The sequence below is a fragment of the Arachis hypogaea genome, chromosome 13, assembly GCF_003086295.3.
Source record: "Arachis hypogaea cultivar Tifrunner chromosome 13, arahy.Tifrunner.gnm2.J5K5, whole genome shotgun sequence".
NCBI classification, from domain to species: domain Eukaryota; kingdom Viridiplantae; phylum Streptophyta; class Magnoliopsida; order Fabales; family Fabaceae; genus Arachis; species Arachis hypogaea.
Window position 1 is genome coordinate 11,861,939 of NC_092048.1, and position 27,154 is coordinate 11,889,092.

General features: G+C 32.3%; 3 protein-coding genes across 3 annotated transcripts; 2 read left to right on the top strand and 1 right to left on the bottom strand.

Moving 5' to 3' along the window:
• Nucleotides 1-840: 840 nt before the first annotated feature.
• LOC140177443 (uncharacterized) lies at nt 841-4,907 on the top strand. The gene is made up of 7 exons (XM_072210548.1): nt 841-2,091; nt 2,130-2,551; nt 2,805-2,871; nt 3,159-3,503; nt 3,726-4,040; nt 4,221-4,474; nt 4,577-4,907. Exons 1-7 carry the CDS (start codon nt 841-843, stop codon nt 4,905-4,907), a joined length of 2,985 nt encoding a protein of 994 aa, XP_072066649.1.
• A 2,513-nt stretch (nt 4,908-7,420) lies between these two features.
• On the top strand, nt 7,421-13,483 carry LOC112737222 (D-xylose-proton symporter-like 2). The gene is made up of 14 exons (XM_025787019.2): nt 7,421-7,543; nt 8,171-8,268; nt 8,871-8,949; nt 9,349-9,408; nt 9,557-9,623; nt 9,700-9,824; nt 10,505-10,606; nt 10,726-11,094; nt 11,183-11,230; nt 11,318-11,380; nt 12,078-12,158; nt 12,389-12,487; nt 12,602-12,739; nt 13,157-13,483. Exons 1-14 carry the CDS (start codon nt 7,499-7,501, stop codon nt 13,286-13,288), a joined length of 1,506 nt encoding a protein of 501 aa, XP_025642804.1. The 5' UTR covers nt 7,421-7,498; the 3' UTR covers nt 13,289-13,483.
• A 6,384-nt stretch (nt 13,484-19,867) lies between these two features.
• On the bottom strand, nt 19,868-22,758 carry LOC112737223 (SCARECROW-LIKE protein 7). Its single transcript, XM_025787021.3, has one exon. The coding sequence runs from the start codon at nt 22,416-22,418 to the stop codon at nt 20,514-20,516; it is 1,905 nt and encodes a 634-aa protein (XP_025642806.1). The 5' UTR covers nt 22,419-22,758; the 3' UTR covers nt 19,868-20,513.
• Nucleotides 22,759-27,154: the final 4,396 nt, after the last annotated feature.

The following is a 27,154-nucleotide window of genomic DNA, read 5'->3' on the forward strand; positions in this document are numbered from 1 at the left end:
TTATACTGATGTGAATATAGCAAATGAGGAGTATATAAATAAAAGCGAGGGGTACATAAACAAAAGTCAGGTAAAGTTGAAAGGAAGGGTTGTAATAAACTATAGATAGGTGGCAGTTGATCCACCTATTTCGAACAGCAGAAAGAGCACCAGAGAGAAAACAAATGACAAGTGGTTGAAAGATTATGATCATTAGTGAATTGTGGTTACTGGTTGCTGGCTGCTTCCTAAGGCTAGGAATTTTGCATTGTCTTATTCTTTTTAAACCCCTTTTTCTTTCTGCTAGTCATATTCTTCAATTCCTTTATACTCATACTTCTATATTGTGAATTGCTTACTGAAACATATACTCAATATTAATACCACACTACACTTTTTTCAATCTATTGGCTTCCTCGTATCATTTGGTGCTTTCATCTCATGGTTGCAGCTGACAATACCCGCATGAAAGACATGGAAGCTCACATCAAAAAACTCTTTCAGATGTTCGAATCCATTTCGGAGGAGACTCGCGCTGAGCACGAGCGATCGTTAGAAGCGACGAATTTGAAAATTAACGCACTACAACAATCTATTACTCAGCTTTTCCATGCCCAGCCTTATCACAGATCTGAGTTGCATGAGCTCTCCCATGGTTCGAACTCAGGGTCAGAATTCCACCAGCGTCCTTTTATGCAACCGCGTCGAGTGGGTTTTGATCTGCCTAAATTTGATGGTTCTGATGCGTTAGGTTGGATATTTTCTCTGGATCAGTATTTTGACTACTTCCGTGTGCCTGAGGAAGAGCAAATCAGCATCGCGGCTATTCACATGACCGGTGCTGCGATTCCTTGGTTCTAAATGTCACAACGCTCTGTTCGATTTCGTTCATGGAATCAGTTGAAGCGTGCCATTGAACTCAAATTCGGGCCTTCTCTGTATGAATCGCCACGGAAATTATTATTCAAATTGCAACAATTGGGTATGGTGAGCGACTATTACTCCGAATTTATTGCTTTAGCTAATCGCACACAGATCGATCCACCTGATGCATTGGAGGATTGTTTTATTAGTGGGTTAAAATCTGATATTAGACGAGAGGTGAAGGCACAATGCCCTCCCTCCCTGATGCGTGCGGTCACATTAGCTAGACTTTACGAGGACAAGTTTTCTTCAGTACCGATAAGCACTTATGGTCCGGCCTCGCCCCGTCCTCAGCCGACTCCTGCAGTTGCAATTTCGAGTAATAGGCCCATTCAGCGGAATACTCTGCCACCGTTGCTTCCGAATCCACCCCAGCGTCCTGCCTTACCGTTGATGAAAAGCTCCGTGCGAAAACTGTCCCCGGCGGAGATTCATAGCAAATGGGAGAAGGGATTATGTTACTGGTGCGATGAGAAATTTTCAGCTGCTCACCGTTGCCCGAATCGCCAGTATATGCAGCTGCAACTAGTGTTAGATGATGCAGATGGAGGGGACACAGGGATGCAAGAGTCATTGGAATCTAAGCCCAGTTTGGAGGCCTTGGAGTCTCAAGTAGTTGAGCATCATTTTTCTTACAATGCTATGCATGGTACAAGTGGTCCTGCTTTGATCCTTGTTAACGTTATCATCAATGGGCTAAAGGTCCATGCCCTGATTGATGGTGGCAGTTCGGATAGTTATATTCAACCTCGCATAGCCAAATTTTTGAATCTACGTATTGAACCTGCATTGGGATTTAAGGTGATAGTGGGCAGTTTTGAAGTCTTGCCGGTAGAGAGTCACATTGCTAGTTTGGATGTTAATCTATCAGGTTGCCTTGTTAGCATTCCAGAGGTTTACGTGCTCCATGTGGCTAAGGGAGAGTTGGTGATTGGTTCAACTTGGTTACAAACATTGAAGGCTCATATTGTAGACTATAATTCTTCATTTCTTCACTTCTGGCATAAAGGGGAATTTGTCGCTGTGCAAGGTTATAAGAGTCCACCTTCATCTCAAGCTCAATTTCATCATATACGAAGGTTAGTAAGCACCGATGTAGTGGCTGCAGTGTTTACTCTTGAACTTCAGCAATTGGATCGAATTGTCAAGCCACCCTTGCAGTTACCAAAAGCTCTTCACCCTGCCTTGGTTAGTTTGATGCAGTAATATCTATTGTTTTTGAGCAGCCTTCGGGTCTTCCTCCCCGACGTTTCCAAGATCATGGCATTCCTTTAATTGAAGGGGCTGCACCAGTTAAATCCCATCCTTATCGTTACCCTCACAACTTGAAAGCACAAATTGAAACAATGGTGTCTGAGATGCTACAAGAGGGGATAATTCAACCCAGCAAAAGCCCTTTTTCCTCTCCCATTATTTTGGTCAAGAAAAAGGATGGCACTTGGCGTTTTTGCACTGATTATCGGGCACTAAATGCAATCACAGTCAAAGATTGCTTTCCCATTCCTACCGTTGATGAGTTGTTGGATGAACTCTTTGGGGCTACTATTTTTTTGAAACTGGATCTTCGCTCAGGTTACCACCAGATCTTAGTCAAACCTAAGGATCGCTTTAAGACAGCGTTTCGCACGCATCAAGGGTTGTATGAATGGTTAGTGATGTCCTTCGGCCTCACCAATGCCCTTGCTACTTTTCAAAACCTTATGAATGATATATTCAAGCCTTACTTACGCAAATTTGTGCTAGTTTTTTTTATGATATACTAGTCTATAGTAGTGGTTTCGACTTACATTTAGAGCATTTGGAACTAGTCTTAAAACTATTGCAGCAAGAGTTTCTATTTGCTAAATTTTCCAAATGCCTTTTTGGCTCCCCAGAAGTCGGTTATTTGGACATACAATCAGGGGCGGTGGTGTTCACATGGAAACGGCTAAGGTTCATGCAATTCTGGAATGGCCTCAACCTGCAAGCGTAAAACAGCTTCGGGGGTTTTTAGGTCTTACTGGTTATTATCGACGATTTATTAAAGGGTATGCCTCATTAGCATCTCCTCTCACTGATTTACTTAAGAAAGACTCATTTAATTGGTCGGAGCAAGCTACTCAAGCCTTTCGACAGCTACAGCATACTATATACACCAAACCAGTCTTGGCATTGCCCAATTTTAATATTCCTTTTGAAGTGGAGACAAACGCTTCAGGTACTGGTGTTGGGGCTGTTTTAATTCAACAAAAACATCCCATTGCTTATTTTTCAAGAAACTACCTCCTACTTTACAGAAGAAGTCAGCTTACATAAGAGAGTTTTACGCCATCACTGAGGCCTTAGCTAAGTTTCGCCATTACTTGCTACGCAAAAGATTTATCTTGCACACTGATCACCAAAGCTTGAAAGCACTATTAGAACAAGATCTTCATACACCAGAGCAACATAAATGGCTTCATAAATTGCTCGGTTTTGATTTTGAAATCCATTACAAGGCTGGGACTGAAAATGTTGCAACGGATGCATTCTCTCGCAGCTTCTTTGGGGCTTGGTCTGCGCCAAGAGTAGAGTGGCTAGACCAACTTCGTACAGAATTGGTGGCGGATGAGGATCTCCGAGTATTATTGGCAAAGTGCAACTCCAATTCAGTTGAGGATTTGAATTACTCTTGTCAAAATGGCCTCTTGTTGTGGAAGAACTGATTAGTGGTACCTTCTAAGAGCACTTTAATTAGGCAAATCCTCCATGAATACCATGATAGTGTGATTGGTGGTCATGCGGGAATTGCTAAGACTGTGGAATGCATTTGTTCCATTTTCTATTGGCCTCATATGCTAAAGGATATCAGGCAGTATGTGTTATCTTATTGTATTTGTCAACAAGCAAAGGTAGAGAACAAGGCACCAGCCGGTTTGCTAAAGCCATTACCCATCCCTTCACAGGTATGGAAAGATATTGCAATGGATTTCATTGTGTCTCTGCCAGTTTCATCCGGCTATTCAGTTATCATGGTGGTTGTCGACCGTTTAACTAAGTACGCCCATTTCCTTCCCTTGAAACAAGATTTTAATAGCAAGACAGTTGCAGAAACTTTTATCAACAATGTGGTTAAGTTGCATGGTTTTTCAAAATCTATTGTATCGGATAGGGATCGGGTATTTATCAGCAAATTTTGACAGCACCTCTTTTGAATCCAAGGTACTAAATTAGCATTGAGCTCAGCTTATCATTCCCAAACTGATGGCCAGAGTGAAGTTTGTAATCGAACCCTGGAGATGTATTTACGTTGTTTTTGTTTCGAGAATCCTAAGCGCTGGCTGGAGTTTTTGCCGTAGGTTGAGTTTTGGTATAACTCCTCGTGGCACAGCAGTATCAAGATGACTCCCTTCAAAGCTCTTTATGGCAGGGACCCTCCTACTTTAGCTCGTTATGAACTCTCTAGTACTGATAATCCTTCCTTGCAAGAGTGGCTTCAGAACCGTGATCACTTACTTGATCAGCTAAAGTTTAATTTGGAACGCTCCCAGCAGTATATGAAATATGTTACTATAAACATCGCCGACAAATTGAATTTCAGGAGGGCAGTTTGGTACTTGTGAAGTTACAGCCGTATCGCCAGCATTCTGTGGCACTGCGTAAACATCAGAAGCTGGGGTTGTGTTATTTTGGTCCTTTTCCGATGAGCAAAAAGCTCAGTGACGTGGCCACAATGTCAGGTGCAATGGGGACAGGGCAACTTGACAGAGACAACATGGGAAGATGTTCATTACTCTCACAAGTTGTTTCCGGAATTCAACCTTGAGGACAAGGTTGTTGCTGATGGGGAGGGTAATGATGTGAATATAGCAAACGAGGAGTACATAAATAAAAGCGAGGAGTACATATACAAAAGTCAGGCAGGGTTGGAAGGAAGGGTTGTAACAAACCATGGACATGTGACAGCTGGTCCACCTATTTCGGGCAGCAGGAAGAGCACCATGGAGAAAATAAATAGCAAGTGGTTGGAGGATTATGATCATTAGTGAATTGTGGTTACTGATTGTTGGCTGCTTCCTAAAGCTAGGAATTTTGCACTGTCTTATTCTTCATAAACCCCTTCTTTTTTCTGCTAGTCATATTCTTCAATTCCTTTATACTCATACTTTTATATTGTGAATTGCTTACTTATACACATACTCAATATTAATACCACATTACACTTTCTTCAATCTATTGGCTTCTTTGTATCACATACATATTCATATGACGCTTTTTAATTTTCATATTAGAGACGGAATAATGTTTCTTATCGATATTGAAGTTGGGTGTGGAAAATAACGATAAATAAATCGGAGGGTTAGATTTAGAGGATCACAAATCGGACCCTCATATTTGGATTTTCAAAAAAATTTTAATTTTTTTTCACAAAACCTATCCTTAAATTTTGGTTTTTTTAATTTTTTTTAAATTTTTTCACAAAATTTACCCACCAATTTATTTGTCCTTTAAAATAAAAAATTATTATGTACAAATTGGAGACTCAATTTTATTTTTTTCTGAATTTAAATTCATTTTGTCACAAATTAGACGTTCGATTTTTCATGCCAACTAAATCTGATTTTTTTTATTATAATTTAGAATTAAAAAATAAATCTTTATATTAATAAAAAACATACCATTAATCCATAATTGAGTATAACACATGCTCATTTTCCATTACTAAAAAAATTATAAATCATTCCATTTTTATTTTATATAAAAAAGACCACAAAAAGCTAGTTAGTTTGAGTAAAAATGTTCTCTAGTCCTTAAGATTTAATAAGAATGCCCTTAATTAATTATTATTTTCATACATAATATATCAAATTAGATTCGATTACATAAATTTGTAAACAAAACATGTGTATAATTTAATTCAGTTTAAGACATTAATACAATTTTGAGCTGAATTTATTTTATACATGTAAATTATCCTAATATATTTGCCACCAACTCCTTTTGTATTGTGACATGTTTTCCATGGATGGTAAAGAGAGTCCTAATGAGTTGTTAAATAATATATATTGACGATGATATGCTAAATAATTATTGTTTGGAAACTTATCAGATATAAATAACTTAAGATTGTGAACATTAAGCAATTAGAATTTTCAAGTATTTTTTTCTCAAAAATGAAAGAGGAAAATAGAACAATAAAAATTACACAGGTTATTAATGCGAATATAAGCTTTGATTTCGATTTCATTTGGATTTGTTGGTTTGAAACTTTATTAAAAAAGACGAAGCTCTTTTAAACTAAGCTGTTTTAATTTAAGACATTTTTAATCTTATAAAAAGTAGACTTTATCATTTTTTTAATAAAAAAAACCCTTACAATTCATTTTTTGTCAGATAAATACTGCATTGAAAAACAAAATTAACTTGAAGCCTTTTTCTCGTGTTCCATGTTCATCATGCAAACTTTGTCACACTTATATATATATATATATATATATATATATATATATATATATATATATATATATATATATATATATATATATATATATATATATATATATATATATATATATATATATTTTATAAAAATTAAGAGAAATATTTATTTAAAAAAAAAATACTATGTCATTTAAATTATAACTCATTAAGTTATCATATTTATATTAAATTCATACTTATTTGCCAATCTTATTTTAGTCTTTAATTAAAAGTTGGTAAAAAGAATATTTGTAAGAGGTCACATAAAAAAAAGACATACTGTTAAAAAGATTGAATTGAATTAAATAAGTATGTAAAATATTTATGTTATTAGTCGACTAGAATAAACTAGAAATAAGAATTTAAACTTATATATATATATATATATTAAGAATAAGCTAAAGAGTGAACTTATTAATTATTTAAAGGTAATATTTTATTTTAAAAATATAAAATTACATTTAACTTTTATTACCATCACATACTTATATTTTAAGTACTTATATAAAAAAATAACGATAGTATAACGTAACTAAGTCATTTTAATAATTAAATTAATAATTTATTAAAATAATAAAAATTAATTAAAAATATATAAAAATAACTTAATTTTGTTATAAAAATAACTTACTTACTTAATATCTCACCTAATATTTCTCAAAGAATAAATACCAACTAATAATTTAATAATTTAAGGCAATTGTTATCGTTAATTTTTGTGACATTTTTTCCCTTTTTTTCTTCATTTTAATTGTTATCGTTAATATATACAATACAATTTCACTACCTCTATGATCTTTATAATAAATATTATTTTAATATTAATATTTTTTAACAATTTAATACGTATTTTTTATTATTAATTAAAAAATAATTTAAATACATAATTAATTAATAAGAATTATATTTTTAAATAAATATAAAAAATATTTTGTGTATAAATATATTTTTTATATAAAATATGACTTTAGTTTTAATAATATCGTTTAAATGTTATTAAAATAACTTTATATAAAGTCACCAAAAAAAAATAACTAGTGAAGTCGATATCTGAGAGCATTTACATGAAAATATCTTTATATATATATATATATGCTTAAATTTTCTACCAACCTTCAGAGACAGTCTCTCTAACAGGACTTCAAACTTGAAACCAATGGCGTCGGATCCTGAACAACCTACTCTCTCCTCTTTCCCAAAGGTTCTATCCCTTTCCACTTTCTTCATTCTCCTTTTTCTTTTGGATTATATGTCATCTGCTATGTTCAAGTTTTCTTTTGGTTTCTTACAGAATGTATTGGATGAGTGGGAAATTTGAAATTCATAAGCTTTTTTTTTTTTTTTTTGGAAAAAAAAAGTAGAGCAACTTGGATGAGAATAACCATGAGGTCAATGGGTATGGGAAAAAATTTGAACTTGTTGCAGTCATAATGAACTTGAAATCCTTTTTGGTTGCCTAGACTGGATTTCTATTTCCGATTTTGCTAATTGATTCACCGGTTGGCTTCTCTGGTCTTCATAGAAATAAGAGACATCAATTTTTTCCATTTTTTTATTGTTTGATGACTAGCAATTATTTGTTTTATGAAAAAATGAGATCATTGTGTGCTTTTTGCTCTTAGTTATTTGGTTGTCTTTGGTAAAAAATAGAAATTAAAAAAAAGGAAAAGAAGAAGAAGATTGAATAAAGAATAACTGAATAAGCTGAATGCTTTTAATAAAACAACACATTTTACACAATCATATAAGACCTATTTGTTGATGTCTATGGCCTATTGTGTTTAATTTTGCTTTTATAACTTATGAAATGCATTGGTTTTTTAATTAGGAGAGAAAGCCACATGGTGAGATTGGGAGTGCAAGGGAGCCTCTTCTTAATGTGTCCCATGATTCTGAAAAGTATTCTGTATCTGCTGCGATTTTCCCGTGAGTATTACATTTTATTTCGATGCTTTCCGTGTTTATGGTTTGCAATGGAAATCTATCATGCATCTGTGATTTTGTCTAAAACATACTATAAATAGCCACATATAGGAGCTTTCAGCTTGCACTATCTATCCAATGATCTTGTTTACTGGGATGAAGAATGTGTTAATCGTGAAGTTTAGAGAATTGCCAATGCATACGACATCTGTTTCGTTTAAATCACAACTAGATGTACAATCCTATGTTGTAGGTAAAGAGAATTCAGATTTGGTTCATCACTGTTTCTTTGAAAACTAGATTGATTCAGTGAGGATGAAACTGGTAGCAGCAATTGACATTCTAATTTTGGAATCATAACAGAACACATAAATATTATGTTCCATTTGATAGCTGTTGAAATACCAAATGTTACCATGAGATTTTATTTACATGTCTATAAATAACCCTTCATTGCATGCTATAAGGTTGATTAAATGTAAATTTTATTAAATACTCTTTCTGTTAAAACTTTTTTATGTCCCTTTAGCTACTTAGAAACAAAAGAAGAGAAAGAATAAGGGCTCTGTCTGTAGTCTTACCAAGAAGTATTTTAAAATTCTCAGGTTTTTCTTCCCAGCTCTTGGTGGGCTGCTGTATGGCTATGACATAGGCTCTACATCGTGTGCAACAATTTCCATTGAGGTACACCTTTATATTTCTACTATTTATATAGTTCTATCTTTCCTTGTCTGCAATGGATCGATGTTGAAGGAAGACTTCTATGGTGAGACAAAGAATCCAATGTGAAGTCTGCTTGCTGATGAGACAACAGCCTAGCCATTTTTGTTGTTCGATAGAACTGGTTTATACAAAGTCCTTCTGTTTATTAAAGTATGATGCATTTTTACTCCCACTATAATTTACAGGAATTAATGTACCAAAGAAAAACCTATGAATCATATGCTTCTATGCTGACACCTTTTTTTTCCCGGTTGCTTTGACTAATCGTACTGTTAGACTTAAAAATTTCGTCTGAAGTTCATATTCATTGGCATCGTTTTGATGGGGTTGTTTCATTCTTATACTTTCTTTTGTTTGCAGTCGCCAACACTAAGTGGAGTATCTTGGTACAACTTGTCCTCCATTGAAATTGGTCTTGTTGTAAGTTTGAATTAAATTTGTTCTTTCTTAGGTTATGGCTACAGTTTGTTTCTATTATAATTATAATTTGATCCTTGTTTTTGGTACATTTTTATTATTATTTATCTTGAACATAACATTAGGTATTTGATTTTGATGTCTTTTGCAGACTAGTGGATCATTATATGGTGCCTTAATTGGTTCTGTTTTGGCCTTCAATGTTGCTGACTTCCTAGGTAATTATCCCTCTAACTGGTTATCATTTTATATATCCCCTTTCCTGGGGAAGTTTATGACAAACTTCAATTTTAGGTAGAAGAAGGGAGCTGGTTTCAGCGGCATTGTTATATCTTGTCGGAGCACTCGTAACAGCACTAGCTCCAAATCTTCCTATATTGGTGATAGGAAGATTTGTTTATGGTATAGGAATTGGATTGGTATGTTCTTTTTTACCAAACTGATACATCTAAGTTTATATCTATTAATTTCTGCTTTATCAGGGTAGAAAAACCATCTAGGCAATTTGAGGTGTAGGATTTACTATTGTCATATACAAAAGTAAATGATCTTTGGGCCTGCACCAGCACCTAATGCCTTAGAAGGGTGTATGACCAAATGGGTAGAGAATATAATTTACTGAATTCATTGGAAGAATATAATCTCGGAGAAACTATATCTATGATACACATTGCTTAGAACTTAGCTTCAATACTTGCTTTAGGATAGAAGCCTTTTAGCATTGAGCACTATATATATACTGCAATAGGAATAAGTACACTACACTTCTACATTTTCAAGCGAAATCGTGATAGTACACTAAACATATTCAGTCATATATCTTATTCTATCATAATTCAAGTCTAATATTCTATAGGAATGTATTAAACCTTTTTTTTTTTTGAGAAAAAGATTTGGTTTGAATCATTAAATTTCGCTGGTGGAATTTATTATTAGGGCATTCATATACTTACCTCCACTTACATTGGTCCTTAGACTTCATATATGTGAGTCTACTTGCAAGGAAGAGATAAAAGTGGGAAAATGGTTATTTTGCATGTTAATGGCACTCTTAGTTAAAGAGTTTGTTATCTAAAGAATAGACGGTTATCTTTTCTAGGCAATGCATGCTGCTCCAATGTACATTGCTGAGACGGCCCCGTCATCAATACGTGGACTACTGATTTCTCTGAAAGAGTTCTTTATAGTACTTGGGATGGTGGTAAGTTGTAGAACTTTCAATACTCCTACTATTATGGCTTCCTGAGTAATAATAATCTATCAAAAACCTTTCTATACTTAGTTGGTAATATAGAAAATGGTCAAATATCATTTGTGCAGGCAGGTTATGGAATTGGTAGCCTTCTGGTAGACACGGTAGCTGGGTGGCGGTATATGTATGGAGTTAGTAGTCCTTTGGCAGTAATCATGGGAATTGGAATGTGTTGGCTCCCAGCTTCTCCTAGATGGCTACTTTTATGTGCTATACAGGGGAAAGGGGATGGAGAGAATTTGAAAAGCACCGCAATTCATTGTCTATGCCGTATTCGAGGTCAAGCTGTTGATGACTCAGCTCATCGGCAAGTGGATGAAATTCTGGCTGAGCTTGCTTATGTGGGTGAAGAAAAAGAGGTTACTTTTGGAGAAATGTTCAGAGGAAAATGCTTGAAAGCCCTTACCATTGGTGCAGGATTGGTCTTGTTTCAACAGGTATAACAACTGCTCAAATAAAATAGTAAAAATCATCATAGTTCCCAGATTTCATTGTATTCACAATGTAGACTGAAATTTGTGACAGATCACAGGGCAACCAAGTGTGCTTTACTATGCTGGATCAATCCTTCAGGTACTATATAACACAAATTCATATGATCTATTTATTACCTGTCACTAGTGGAAGTTTGATGAAATTGTAACCCAATCCAATATGTAGAGTGCAGGATTCTCCGCTGCATCTGATGCAACCCGAGTCTCTATTCTCCTTGGTTTTTTCAAGGTAGATTTTTTCCCCTTATGTTTGCAATACCTGAACAACTTACTTAGCAAGGAAACTTTTGTGAGTTTTATTAGTAAGATGTGGGTGAATGTTTTCTAAAAAATGCAAAATTACTGGATTGGGTATGAAGTTATTGTTCAAGCTTTGTCAATTGTCATTTTTCTGTAACTCTTCTCTTGCTCTGTTACTGTAAAATGAGCTAACTGTATCTTGTATCCATAAGTTTGTGTCGTAATGTTGCTTCTTTTGTTAAAACGGGAGAGAATTTTTTTTTATAGATTTGAAGTTTTAAAATATTAGAATTGTAGACTTTTTGATTGGCACTCCCTTCAGTATTTTCTTTTTCAATTGATTGCATTTTGTCAAATGAAAGAGCCATGTTGGTCTATTCAAAAGCAGTTCATACGGTCACCAAAAAAAAAAAAAAAGCAGTTCATACTCTTTTGGAATCAATTGTTGTTAAGAAACAAACTCTTCTCATTTTCCCATCTACACAATGCAATTCGACACGTTTTCAACAAGAGAAAAGGGAAAACAAAGAAAAATCATGTTACAACTTGTTCCCATTGTCCTTGTCCTTGTTTTCACTGCTCTTGCTTTCCCTTTTCTGTTTTCTTGCCAAATTTATGAGCATCTTCTCCTATCCAGTCAGTTTAATATGTTCTGTTGCAACTTATTTGTTATGTTTGTGTTCTAGTTGATTATGACCGGAACTGCTGTCGCTGTTGTCGATAAAGTTGGAAGAAGACCTTTACTACTGGGAGGAGTTTCAGGGATGGTCAGTTCCTTCTTATCTCAGACTTTAGTTTCGGTATCAATATACCGATAAAAGGACTCTTATTTGTATGTTGTATTGAGAGAGGGATGAATGTGCTAAGCTCTCCTGTTTTGCATAACTCACATCAACTTAGCAAACTGTAAAAAAGATATGATCATGATACCAGATTTCCGACCATGAACGATGTTCAAATTTCACGAACTCGTCATATATGTTAACTTGTGTTGCAGGCAGTATCTTTATTCCTTCTGGGTTCATATTACATTTTCTTAGATGATGCTGCAGTCGTTGCTGTAATTGGTCTGCTGTTATATGTTGGCTGTTATCAGGTGAATAGCCTTCCTCTTGTTCATTAAGGAATATCATTCTTCTTCATATAGTGCTTATCTATTTGATCATGCTTATACCATTTTGATTTACCATCATCTTGTTTTTTCGTCCAGATTTCGTTTGGTCCAATTGGTTGGCTAATGATATCAGAGGTTTTCCCCTTGCGCTTAAGAGGTCGCGGACTCAGTATCGCTGTACTTGTTAACTTCGGCGCAAATGCTCTTGTGACATTTGCTTTCTCCCCACTGAAGGTGATTAACATCTTCAATCCCTTTATTTTCAACAAGATTTTGGAGACCACAAAAACATACTACTCCCTCCATTCCCTTAATTCGCTCACTTTCCGATACATCCTTCTATAATCCTTCGATTATAGATTATAGAAGGATGTACCAGAAAGCGAAAGTAAATCAACCGATGACGGTGCAATCAGATGATTACCATATTTTACAGAGGTCTAATCTTGCACATCATAAAAGGGCAGCCTGGTCCGGGGAAGGGCCGCATCCAAAGAGTGTATTGTAGACTGTCTAATCTCATAATTACGTCAATAGCTGATTCTACTGCTTGAACCCGTAACCTTGAAGTTACATGAAGACAACTCAATCAAAACACATTATTAATTGAAATTGCATGTCTGACTTCTTTTTTTTTTTTCTCTCCTGCAGGAGTTACTGGGAGCAGGAATTTTGTTTTACATATTTTGTGCAATAGCAGTGGGATCTCTTGTATTCATATACTTCATTGTACCTGAAACCAAGGGACTTACCCTTGAGGAGATTGAGGCCAAATGTCTATAATCAGAGTCACCTTGTAACTTCTACATATCTAGTTGTACTTGTACTACTACTGCAAATTCTCTTCAAATCAATGTTTTGTTAATGAAACTTATCATGTAGATGTAAACAATTTGCAATGATGTATGTTGTTGAGTTAATTATTATGGATGGATGTATCACCTATTATATTAATCACTTTAATTTGGATTCCCAGCTTCTCTTGTCTCAAAAAGGAAGGGCATGAGTAATATTATAATATGTATAAATAAAATATGCATTTTTTTTTAATTATATAATAGTGCTTATCTTGTTAAAATTTGTGCTTTATCTTCTATTAACATTGTTTTTTTCCCCCTCAAAATATGAAACAATCAAACAACTACTCTTCATATGATAGTGTTATGTTAACTAGTTAAGTACAAAAAAGAGTGTTTTTTTAGCATATTATTGAATGTGGATATACATTTAGAAAGGAATTTACGTCAAATACTTTTCTTCTAATTTCTTAATTGTTACATTTAATTCATAAAAAAATATTGAAATAACAAATTGTGGCATAACTAGTGTTATTTTGTACAAATTTTTAAATAGATTTATTTCTGAAAGGGAAATAGGAGGAGTAAGATTTTACAGCAGAAGGGTGCAGCCGTGCAGGATGCATCAATAATGGTGTGTGAAAGTGAGAGTGACACCAATATAGTAATCATGACATCATGAGTTTCAGAGTTGGTAAATGGTAAAAAAATTATTACTCGCGTGATGATGTAATTTTTGTATAAAAATAATTGTTGAAAATTATTAAATAATTATATTTAATATAGTTGATTAATTATTTGATATAATTTGGTTAAGTGGTTGGTCGGTTTATTCGTTTTTAAACAAGTACTGACAGTTGAAGTTTATTTTGTTTATGTAATAATTTATCAATTAATACTAATTTTTTAACAACATTTAAATCGAAATATTGTAAAAATAAAAAAGATATATTTACATAAAATATTTGTATACAATTCAAGTGAATATTTAGACTAATATTTTTGGATATTATAGAATGAGGAGTGTAATATGTTGATATTACACTAATTTAGTATAATGCACTGATATGAAAATTGTCAATGTTACAGAAAATTGTGACTAACGATTTTGAAAAAAGACAAAGAAATATATTAAAATAAGACTAATAATTTGAATTAGGACAAAATTTTTTTTAAAATATTTATCACTATAAAATCGGTAATCTCAATTTTATAAATTGATCCCAGCCGTCTATCAATAATTTAACGGTTTTTTATTTTTCTTCCGTCTTCTCTCCTCGTTAAGATCGTTATTAATAATTTTTTTCAAATCGAAGTTATCGATTTCTGTAGACACTAATGTGAATTTTATATTTGTGCATTACACGCTCAAAATCTCATTTTACGTATTACACAAATTTAATCGACATAGCAAAAATAAAAAATGGAATATTTACTGTAATTTTTTTATAAAATTAATAATTAAAAATTATTATATAATAATTTAATTAAATATTATATATTAAATTATATAATAAAAATTTATGTGCAGTTAACTTTACGTGAAATTGATAGTTAAAAGTTATTAAATAATTTAAATAATTCAATTGAATTTTTATTTAACCACTCATAATTATCAACTTCATGTGAAGTTGACTACACCTGAATTTTTATCTAATTTTTAACAAATAATGTTACATAAAGATAACTAATCGTAAGGATCATGGTCTATAAAAAGTAGAGTGTGTCACGGAAAGAAGCGTTACGTAACGTAACGTATAGAAATTGGAAACACGTAAAGTAATAATGTAAATAACGCAGTAATAAGAGACAGAAGCACACGACGTGTGACAGATAATGTTAGAATGAATGAATGAATGAATTATTATTGGCATTGCTCAGAATTCAGATGGTAGCTTCAGTCAATCATTTGAGTCTACAAACCCTAACACCTTTGTAGGTAACTAAGCAACTCTACCTCCCTATCCCTATAACCCTATATTCCCTTTATTGTCTCCCTCCTCTTCATCATCATCATCCCATATTCAATTCTTTCATTTCATGATAAGTAAATAAATGCTTCCTAGTTCCTATCAACTACCAAAATCCAATTACTTCGTTACTTATCATTATTCATTAGGAACGGGAACAAGTTAGGTGTTCTTCTAGTGATTAATTTATTAGTCTATTTAAATATGGGTTGAATCTCACTTTATATATACATAGTAATTTATTAATGAGTAATAAATTTTTTAATAAAATTTAGTATTACAGCAAATTAGAAGACCGTAAAAAATAAAAAATTATTCTTGTTATCTTTAGACTAAACTAATAAAATTTCACATGATATTATCGTGGGTTTAATTTTGATGCTAAACTCTTTTACACCGTTTTAATATTAAAAATATTTATTTTGTATGCATTATTATATAATTAATATATATGCATAATTATTTTATATTAAAATTAAATTCTATTATAATATTTTTTTTTATCAAAGATAGGAGATTCGAACTCGCAACCTCTTAATTGAATATGGGAAGACTATGCTATTTGAGTTATAACTCATTGGCAATTCTATTATAGTATTCATAACATCAAATTATATATTATTTATTATTCATTAAATTAAAGTAAAAATTAATAGTTGAGAATAGTTAAATAATTTAATACGTTTCACTAAATTATCATTTAATATAACAATTTTAAACTAACAAGTAACAACTCTATATGAAGTTACTGTAATTGAGTTTTCACCTTAAAAATATAATTTTATTATATTTGAATTTTGACATTTTATTTTTAAATAATTTAGATTAAGAGAAATATCATTAATATATAAAGAGAATATTGTTATTTAAAAAAACAAAAATTAATGCATTTATTTTCATTGAAAATTTAACACGTTTATTATAATTTTTCTATATAAGTGAAAAGGAAATGCATCATGTGCTGGTTACTTGGTTAATAACACACATGATTAGTCATTCATTCATTCTTGTGTTTGCTCATAAATCACAAGTTCTACTTCTAAGTAAACTATTGATACCTGGAAAAGGAAAGGGTCTACAAGAACACGTCAAACATTGGAAATGAATGTTCATATGACACACTCACTATTGCTTTTTCATATATATCTCTGAGTTCTGTCCAAAGGATTAATATGATTAAAATAATTATCAAATATCTCATATTTATTTTTAAAAAATATAATAATTAATTAAATTTATTTTTTGGTAATTGGATAATAATGACTCGTAGAAAAATTTTGAAAATAAATAAAAATAACTTTATATAATATTCAATTTTTTTAGACTGGGATATAGATTACCTGGATTTTAGACGATTTGCATGCATATCACCGAAAATAAAATTGTATATAAAAATGTTTTAATTTATTTTAAAAAATAAAAAATGATTTTAATTTATTTAAAAAAAATTGTCCTGACTCATATCATCAAATAATTTAGTCACCAAAAGAAAATATCATAAAATAATTTGTCACGTGTTATTATCTTACAAAATGACCAATCTACGAGTTTTTAATTTGAATATGAAACCAAAGAAAGTATTGAACTCGCGTATGGGGAGAAGGGGTGCTTCACCTCGTTGTGGGATCAGAGGAAGCAGAACTCGGACCAGAACTCGGACCCTGCGAGTTATGCCTCAGAATGTAAAAAAAAATTATCCAGAGGGTTCGAATTCCATGTTTCAGATTTCAAATTCCATCAGCTGCAAATAGTACCATGCGATTTGTGAAGCAAAATTTCATGACCAAAGAACTCGCATGGTCCGAGTTGTGTACTATGGGTTTTTTCAAAATTTTTTAACACAAATCGGAGGGCCCGATTTGTGTACTCTGAATCCGATTTGTGTACTCCCACAATTTTAAAAAACACCAAAAATTACCATATTAAAATATATCACTTATTTTACTTCCATATCAAAAATTTTTTGCCCCAATCTATCTTGTATTTTTTAAAAATTAAATAACGCACAAATCATTTTAAAAATTTATTTTAATTATTAACTCTATTGCATCATTTGTGTGTACAAGAAGAAACAGAGCAATGCATTGGACATCGAGAAAAGGCAAAACCATAAGATGACCCTAATGCATTATGCATACACAAATGACACAACATCAACAACCGAAAATGACTCCCACTACTTCATTCACTCACCAATGTTTTTAGGTATAGATAATTTTAATTTTAATTATGGATATAAATATAAAAATTAATTTAACTATGATAAAGATAAAAATATAAAAATATTGATTTTTGTTTTTTATCTGTATATTTTTACATTAGTGGCAGAATCTAAAAAATCTAAAAATTCATGATTGAGAAAGCTATATATTTCAACTATGAACACAAGATAATTTTGTCACCATAGAAATGTCGTAATCCGGAGTATAACACAAGGATGAGAAATAGCATTGACAAATTGCATGAAAATGAACAAGGATGAAACAAAATAAAACCCATTTTATATATTGGTTAGAGAAATAATTATTAAGTTAATATTATAATTTATAAGAGTGCAAGACAGCTCAAACTATTACGGATAAGCTCCTCAAACTCAAAGATAAGAGAATAATGGTTGAATCAAATATGAGAGAAATATTGATCTATTATTGCTACTTCTCTTAAATTTCCACTTTCACACTTGTATAGTTTATTTTGATATTCACAACACTATGAACTATGAAGAAGTCAAGGAGCTAAAACTTCATGGGTCCACTCCCTTGTCATCGCATTAATTAACCATTTCTCCAAAATTGTGGTCTCTTCTTTTGAAATTATTTTAGAATTTAGAACACTCCTTACCACAATATAGAAAAGATGAAATAAATAAGAATAATAGAAAGTGCAATCAAATCAATTCTAATAAACAAATTAAATATCTAAAAATGAGATGCCAAACCAAATGTATAAATGACATTTTTTGTTCTAAAATCATTAGCTTCCAAAGAACCATAATTTAGCCTATGTAAAAGAGGCAAGGATAGTAGAGACACTATGTTGGTAATGGTAACTAAAGCTGTTTGATAACAAGTTTTGGCTTAGGCCTTACTACTTACTGATACCATTTTCCATTTTTCTTGAATCATGTACAGAAATGTTACCAAGGTAAATCATAGTTGTGATAATGATAATATTGATAAGGTCAATTACAAGTATAGAAATACAAACTAGAAACCATGTTCTAGGTTGGGGCTACTAGATGCATTTTTACTAGAAAATACAGTCACTACTTAGCCTCTAGAACTAGAAGCGCTTCATTTGCATAAATAACCATTGCTTTTATGATCATAACTCATAAGGGACACCAACAGGGAGGAGAAACCTAAAAAGTTTTGGAGGTGCTTTTGGATCAATATTGATTTTGACAATAGTTAATTTGTGTAAACAAGAGAAGCAAACAACCAACCCTATGGCAAACCAAGCTGAGCTGGAACTGATTGAATTTGCTAATCTCCAATATCTTCCTTCTTCTGCATCAAAAAGTCAAAAAAGTTTCAGAAAAAAGAATTCAATTAACCACAATGAATGGTCCCAATTTAAAGTAATGCTCTCCTTGTGCCAATTTAGCAATTCCCCAACTTTTTCAATCTAATTAGCTGTTCATTAACAAAATTTCATAGAAAAGCTCCAACGGAAATTAAGCAAATAAACTAAAAAAATGGATGATGCACATAAATACATGAGTAATCTAATATTAGAAGCACTTGGGTTTCATTTCTGTCAAGTGGGGTAATGCTATTCTAAGATTAGGAGATGGTACTTGATGAGTTATGAACTACCATTTAAAGTGGGGAAGTAGGACACAAACCCAACCTCACAAAGTGTGTAGTCTACATTTATGGGACCTTTTTTTATTTTTTGAATAAATCAGGTCCAATTAGAGAAGGTCCTATTCACAAGTCACAACCTTGAATGGTCACAATCACTCACTCAGAAACAGGAACAGCAGTGCCAAGTCTTCCATGTCATGCTCAAGCCAATTGTTTTATGAAGCCTCTAAATAGGTTGATTTCAACTCTCTCCCATCTCTGTTGTGCCAGGAAGACATGGAACTTTGATTGCAGCATGAAAGAGACAGACAACAAAGCTATTAATGTGGCCCCATAGATTTGAGAGAAAGACCAGCACTACTTGCAAGAATGAAAGCTAAGCAAAACTTACATAAACCAAAAAGAAACAAACTTTATTAAGATTGGCGTGCAGGTTAATAATAGCAGCTCCAAATCAGGAAAGAAAAATGCTTCTTCCTACTGAATACTGTTTAAGTAATCAATTGCTTCAAAGTTCCAACTGTGTGAGTTAATAATTGGAAGATATGTGTCCACATACACACCCTTTACCATTGGATAGATCCTTCATCCAATCCAATGGTGAAAAAGGGTTGTTTGTTTAGGGAAATGAGTACAAAGAATTGCTTCTCTAAAAGGCAGCACAAACTAAGTTTATTGACAGCACACAATTTTCATGCAACATCAGCAAACACAGCTTTTCATCAATAATCAAAATCACAGGGGAAGACGCTGGCTGATATAGATCATTAACCGCTATGCAGGAAATTGAACTCAAGAATGTATTATACATTGAATGAAGAATGAACCAATTTTGCATACACAAGGTAAAATACTAAAAATGAGACCCAAGTTTTGCACCTTTGCAACTAGCAGAAAAAACTGATAAAAAACACTAAAGCTATAACTCCTATGATAAAAAGAAAAACCTTTTTCTATTTAGACGAACTTAAATCCATAACAACAAAATCAAATTTACATTGTCACAAGGCAAGCAATGGAAAGAAATGTTTGTTTTGTTTCTTTCTTTCTTCCTTCCTTCCCATTCCCTTGATCACACTAATTGTCCAGTCAATTCTTCAACCTAGTAAGTAATAACACTGCCAAATCAAAATGCTACACAAAGAAAAAAGGACACAAAGTGAAAAAAGAAGGGAGCAGGGTGTGGAACTAATAAAATCAGAACGGCTAAAAGTACAGCATGACTGGTAATCCTTCCCAGAAGCCTTGCATTGCAGTGCCATAACATATCATATTATCAAATCTGAGTTAACTCCACCAACCAAAAGTTCAATTGAAGCGCCTAGCATGATCATCAATGTGCATATATAGACAAATTAGTTGTTCCACACCAGAGAAAAAGGACCAGGTGGAAACCCCATTTTTCCATTTCAAAACCCCCAATATAACACCATTAACGCCATGAAGAAACAGTCAAGAGAGGAACATCTTTCCAAGCCAGGGACAAAAACTCAGGTTTAGACTCAACCAATGAATAAAGAGAACTGTAACTGTAATTCCACAGAAGGATCTTAGCTTGACTAATTGCATAATGGCTGAGACTAACTGATTCAAAACCACAACTTTCCATGAAAACCCTCCACTGCTCCTTATCCTCCATTCTTTCCCTCACAGTCCCTGGCAACCCAACGACACCGGAAATTCTGCGGCCGAATAGATGCCGCTCCACCTGCATCCTCTCAGGGGAATCAGGTGCCATGTTTGGCTCAAGAGACTCAAACACAGATGAGTAATATCTCAAAGCATTCTTGAACCTATTCATGAATCCACCACGGGTCAAACTAGCTTCATACTCACCAAGAGTCACAATCTTAGGCCTCAACGACTTAGCCAAACGAAGTGCAGCCTCAACAGCATCTGGGGTCTCATCAAGAAGATTGTACAACTGAAGCATGAAGTTCACAGCCAAGGCCTCATTTGGATCAACACAGAAGCTACTCTCATTAAGCTCGTGAATAGGGGTTAGAATAGGCCTAAACTCAAAGTTCAACTCAAGAAGCTTCGCAAACTCGGATAAACGATTTCCAGTGGCACTAAGTGAAGCAGCAGGGGAAGTTCCAAGAGCCATAGCCGGTATCCCTGAGATCCTTATGCTCTCAGGCTTCCCAGAAGAGCGTGTAGCAAATGCTTGCAAAAGTGCAGCCCACTGAATCCCTTGAACAATCCCAAAATCAACAATGTGAATCCTTGAAGCTCCTTCAGTGGCTTCAAGAATAGCTTGGTTTGCAGTTAAATGTGCAAATTTTGAATAAGGGCATGCATCATTCAAAGCCTTGTAACACAGTGTTAGCTCCTCAGAGGTAGTGGCAGTAGAAGCAGCTTCCACCATTGCCAAGTTCTTATCTTTCTCCCTCTCAAAGGTTAATTTTCGGGTCAAAGCTTCGGCGAAGTAAAAGGAAACTCTTTGGATTGGGTTTCCGTTTTGGGACACCGATTTTCTCAACTGGCTCAGCGACTCTGAAGCTTGATCCGGTTCCGTTTCCGATAACAGAGCGAACTCTGTTAGCGCTTTCAGAAGCGGGTGCGACGAATCAGGCTCCGGCAAGCTCGAAAAGCCGCCTTGGACTGTGGCCGGAGCCTGCGGTGGTGCCGGCGGAGAAGACGCTACCATTTTCGGAGCCTCTTTGACGGCGGTTGGCGGAGGCAGCGCCGGCGGGGTTGCCCACGTGGCCGGCAGCTGAGCTTGTTGGAGAGATACACCGGTGGCTGCTGCGGTTGTTGTCACGGCGGCGGTGTGAGGTTCCGACGAGAATATCACTCTGTTGAGATCCGAAGTCGGTGACAAACGGGTCGGACAAGTAGTAAACGGGCTAGAACCGTAAAGTCCGAAATCGGAATTACCGTTGTGCCACGCCGCCGCCGCCGCTGGGATCGTTGACGTGTCCGTCGAATCTCCCGCGGCGGTTGCCATGAGTGTGTCCATCCACTCATCGGAATCAAAAGTAGCGGCGGCGAAATCAGAGAACCTGAAGGAAGAAGAGGAATGAGGCTCCAATGGAGGAGGGAAGTGAAAAGCTGGATCCGGATTGTCGGGTCCTGACCCAACTTGAAACGGGTCGGGAAAATCATTGGTTGGTGTGAGAGGGAACCCCAAAGGAGGTGTATTGTTCCATGGATGAAGAGAAAGAGGATTAATACCCAGTAAGTGTTGTTGGTTCTGCTGCTGCTGCTGTTGGTGGTGGTGGTGGTGGTTATGGCTATGGTGGTTGTGTTGTTGTTGCTCTTGTTGCTGCTTCTGCTTGATGACTTGCTGTGCAATGGCCATGAGGTTTCCACTGTCTGCACACATGTACGCCATGATGGATATAAGGTGTTTGATGAAATGCTTCTGAATGAATCACATTCAAGAAAGGAGAATAGTGAATAGTGTGTGAAGTTTGTAGTAATAATAGAAGGTTGTAGAGTATAGTAGATTAGAGTGGAGTGGAGTAGAGGAAGAAGAAGATGGTATGAGAATATATTATATAAGGTGTTTGTGTGAATGACGCTGTATAAATTAGAGAATGCAGATATAGTGTTTGTGAAAAGGGCGAAGAGAAGAAGAGGGGGTTTTGTTTGTGATTGAGCCGTTGAAGAAAGAGTGAGGAGTGAGTGACTTTGGAGGCTAAGAAGAAGAAACCAAACACAAACCTAAAACGACAACTTGATTAAAGGTTTTCCTAAAGACAGTAGACACCATCCCCCTTGGTCCCACTCCCAATTCCCAAACACCCTCTTCCATTATTTTTTTTTTTTTCCACATTCACTGTTTTATATATTTTTTTATAAAAAAAATTAATTACTATTGTTTTTAACAATTTTAATAAAATGCTAATATGTAATTTAACACATACGTAAAGTTATTCGATACCATTAATGTATTAAAATTAAATTTATATTTGTTGTGTAGATTTTTTTTAGTTTAAAAGTGATTATTAATAACAAAATTTATATTATAAAAATATTAAAAAATTATACACAAAAAAAACATAATTATTCTTTTGTAAGCATTATCAACGAATTTAAATTGTATTTTAAGTATATTTTCTGTCCAAATAGATCCAAAATATGGCCATGTTAGTTTTCATTGTGATACTTATTTACTGCCGTTTCCCCATGTCAAAAACTTATGGTTACTCTTTCGCCTAATTTTTTTGGTTATGGAAGTAGAAGTGGTGATATACCTTAACATTGTAAATTTTGGTATTTTTTAAAACTGTGGAAGTACAGAAATCGGAGGGTTCGATTTCTGTACCTAAAAATTTTTTTTTTTACCACAAATCGGACGGTCCGATTTGTGTACCTCCCACAAATCGGACGGTCCGATTTCTATACCTCTACAAATCGGACGGTCTGATTTGTGTACCTCTAGAAATCGCACGGTCCGATTTCTGTACCTCTAATAAATCGGACGGTCCGATTTTTGCTTCTCTAATTAAACGATCCCACATTTGAGTATAACACCCCAACAATCCACATTTTAAAAAAACACCACTACCACTCCAATATTAAAAATAAAAAATTCTACCGTTTCTTGTGAAATTGTAGAATTGTATAATGAAATCCACCTTATAATATATTTAATTTAATTATCTTGCTACGTCACGATTTCTTTTTTATTAAGATATTTACAAATATAATTAGTTAATTACTTTTTAAAGAGTCATGCTATGTAACTAGAGTCGGAAGTGAGTCGAGTCGAGTCAAATTAGATCAAATTTAAGTTTGGCTTATAAAAATTAAGTTTGGCTCACGGCTCAAACTTAGCTCAACAAAAACTCACGAATTGGTTCGAACTCACAAACTAACTTAAATAATAAGAACATGATCTATAATTCTATATCAATAAATTATAACTTATATATTAAAAAATATTAAAAACTCAATTTTATATATTATTTATTTATTAATTATAATTTTTTTATTTATATTCTATTTTAAAATTATATATAAAAAATAACTATAAAATTTTAAATAATTAAAAATATTAATATATATATAATTATTATTTTTTATATATATATTAAATTATTAATATATATATTTTATATGTATTTAATCTGTATTTTTAATATTATATATATATATATAATCGAACTAACTCAAACACTAATAAATTAAATTTATCTAAGATGGATTCATTTAATTTATGAAATCAATTTTAAATTTAAATTTGACTGATTACCTCAGTAGTTCAATCTATCAAATTATTAATAACTTGAATTCAAAGTAGCTTATGAATTGACTTGCAGCCCTATGCAACGAGAGGCACAGCTCTACTCGTTTCCTTAGGGTCTTAATATTTTAATTTGAATTAAAATTTGTCGTTTTGGTTTAAGATTTTAATAAAAATGTTTGTTATGCATAAGTGATATAACATCAGATGACAATACTACAGTGTACTCCTAATCCTTACACCTCCACACTTTCATTGGTTGATATTCAATTCAGTCTTAGTAGAAAATAATCATCTCAATTTTATTTTAATTGTTTAATAAAATGTAATTTTTTATTTTATATTTTTTAAATAAAATAAAAAAAAACAAGTAAAAAATTATTAAATAATTAAAAATTATACTTTATCAAATAATTAAAAAAATATTTAAAATCCACTCCTGTCTAAGTGAGAATTACATTTAAGAATATAAAATAATAAATAAAGTGTAATTAAATAGTATTTTTGTTTTTTTTTTGTTTACACTAGAATATACATTAGGCTAAAAATTTAATGACTAATCCTTCAGATACTAGATACTACACAGATAATATAGACAACTTTTCTAAACAAACAAGCTCTATTTTTATCTTTCAATAAGTATTCTTGCTAATAAAATTAAATTACATTTCCTAAAGGCAGTAAGTATTAACTTGACTTATATATAAAACTTGCATAATATATTAAATACGGTAAACTACTAAAAATACATTTAAATAATTTTATTATTGACAAAAATATATCTAAATTTTATTATCGATAAAAATATTTTTAAATAATTTTAAAATGTGATAAAAATATTTAATATTAAATATATATTTTTAAAAAATATTTTAAAAATTAAATTTTGATGTAATTTTTTACAAACAGTGATTAGAAAAATAAGATGTTATTATTGTTAAAAATTGGTGATTTTTCACTAAGTATATATTTTTTTGTAATTTTTTAAAAGGATTGTTAGTTTTTGACAAAAAAAATTCATAAAAAATATATACTTAGCAAAAAATTATTAAATTTTAAAAATAAAAATATCTTATTTTTTCAATTATACTTATAAAAAATCGCATTAAAATTTAATTTATAATTATTTTTGAGAAATACATATTTAATGTTAAATATTTTTGTCACAAATTGTTTAAAGATATTTTTATTGATAACAAAATTCAAGTACATTTTTTATCAACAACAAAATTATTTAAGTGTATTTTTGATAATTTACCTTATTAAATATGTTTTGGAATTTTTTCCTTGAAAAAAATGTTAGTCTATTTCTCATGAGCCATAACTTTTAAAGATTGCTATTCTTATTCTTCTTAGGGATGTCAATAGGGCGGGACAGGGATGCCTCTCTGCTTTCCGTCCCCGCCCCTAGAATTAATTTCCGTCCTCATTTCATTCTCCACTGTGGAAGAATAATTGTCCCATCTCTATTTTTCGTGTTTTTTGCGGAGTCTCATTCCCCATTTCCCTATGTTTAACATTCATATGGAAATTATAATAAAAAATATAAAAAAAAAATCAAAAAACAAACTATAAAATATTATTACAAACACACAAACATATCTTATCCAATATTATAAGTCCAGAAATATAACATAGCAAATCATAATCCATAAAATAAAATCTTGAACAATAAGATTAGAATTTTTCAATGAGTGAAAATATTAAAAGAACCCCTGTATTAGAAATAAAGTAAGGGTTATTTTTTACTCCTCATCCCATCTCCATAGAAAAAATTCTCCACCATTGAAGCTCTATTTAAGACGGTCCCTACAAAAATTCTACCTCTTGAAAATTTTTGACACCCCTAATTCTTTTTATAACACGATACTATCAATAGTAATGCTACGGTCCATTTTAAGGTCACTTGAGAGTTGAGAGTAGTCACTCAAATGTGTTTTTTAACAAATTTTTTTCCATAAATTTTTATTATTTTCAACTTTATTTTCATTAAATAAATTAGTTATTTTATTGTCTTTTAATCAAAGTTTTAATATACAAAATAGACAAACAAATTTTATTAAGATAATGAAATTAAAAAAAATTATTGAATAAATTAATCTCCTTTAAAATAATAGAGAGATTATATATTAAATAGAATACTTCAAAAATAATAGAAAATAAAAAATATTGAAAAATAAAGTATTTGACCTAAAAGTTTTTGATAAAAAATATTGAAAAATAAAGTATTTGACCTAAAATTTTTTGAAAGAAAGATAATGAGAAATGTTTTAATGAAGAGTAAAAATTGATTAAAAAAATATAAAGATTATAATCACTTTTATGAAAACGTGCATTTTACATAATATTTTTATTTTTTATATAAAAAAACTTTATTTTTTATTAAAAAATACTTTTTACCGAAACAAGATACAAGAAAAAATAGGCAAAGGAAAAAAGCAATCACTAGAAGTCTAGAAGCATATTTGAATGTTCACGTGAGCACTCACGTGAGTCCCAATCTTATTAGCTGAACCGATTCCGACTCAGCTGTACTGGTCCACATGCAATACAGAGCAAGTGGTTAGCTGACACAGACTTACGGTCAAACCATAGGGTAAATTAGAGTAAAATGATAAACAAATTTGTAAGAATTTAAGTTTTAGATAAATTAATCCTTAAAAAAATTAATAAAATTTTTTATAATAATAAATATGAATATATTATTTTTCAATTAATTGTTATAATTAAGATAGAATGTTTTAGTTTAAATTTAATTTGTTTATGTCTATTATTATAAAATATCTTATTGATATTTTAAAAAAAAATTAATTTGTCTGAAGTATAAATATTTAAAAATTTATTAATTATTTTACTAAAAAAATTATATAAATTCTCAT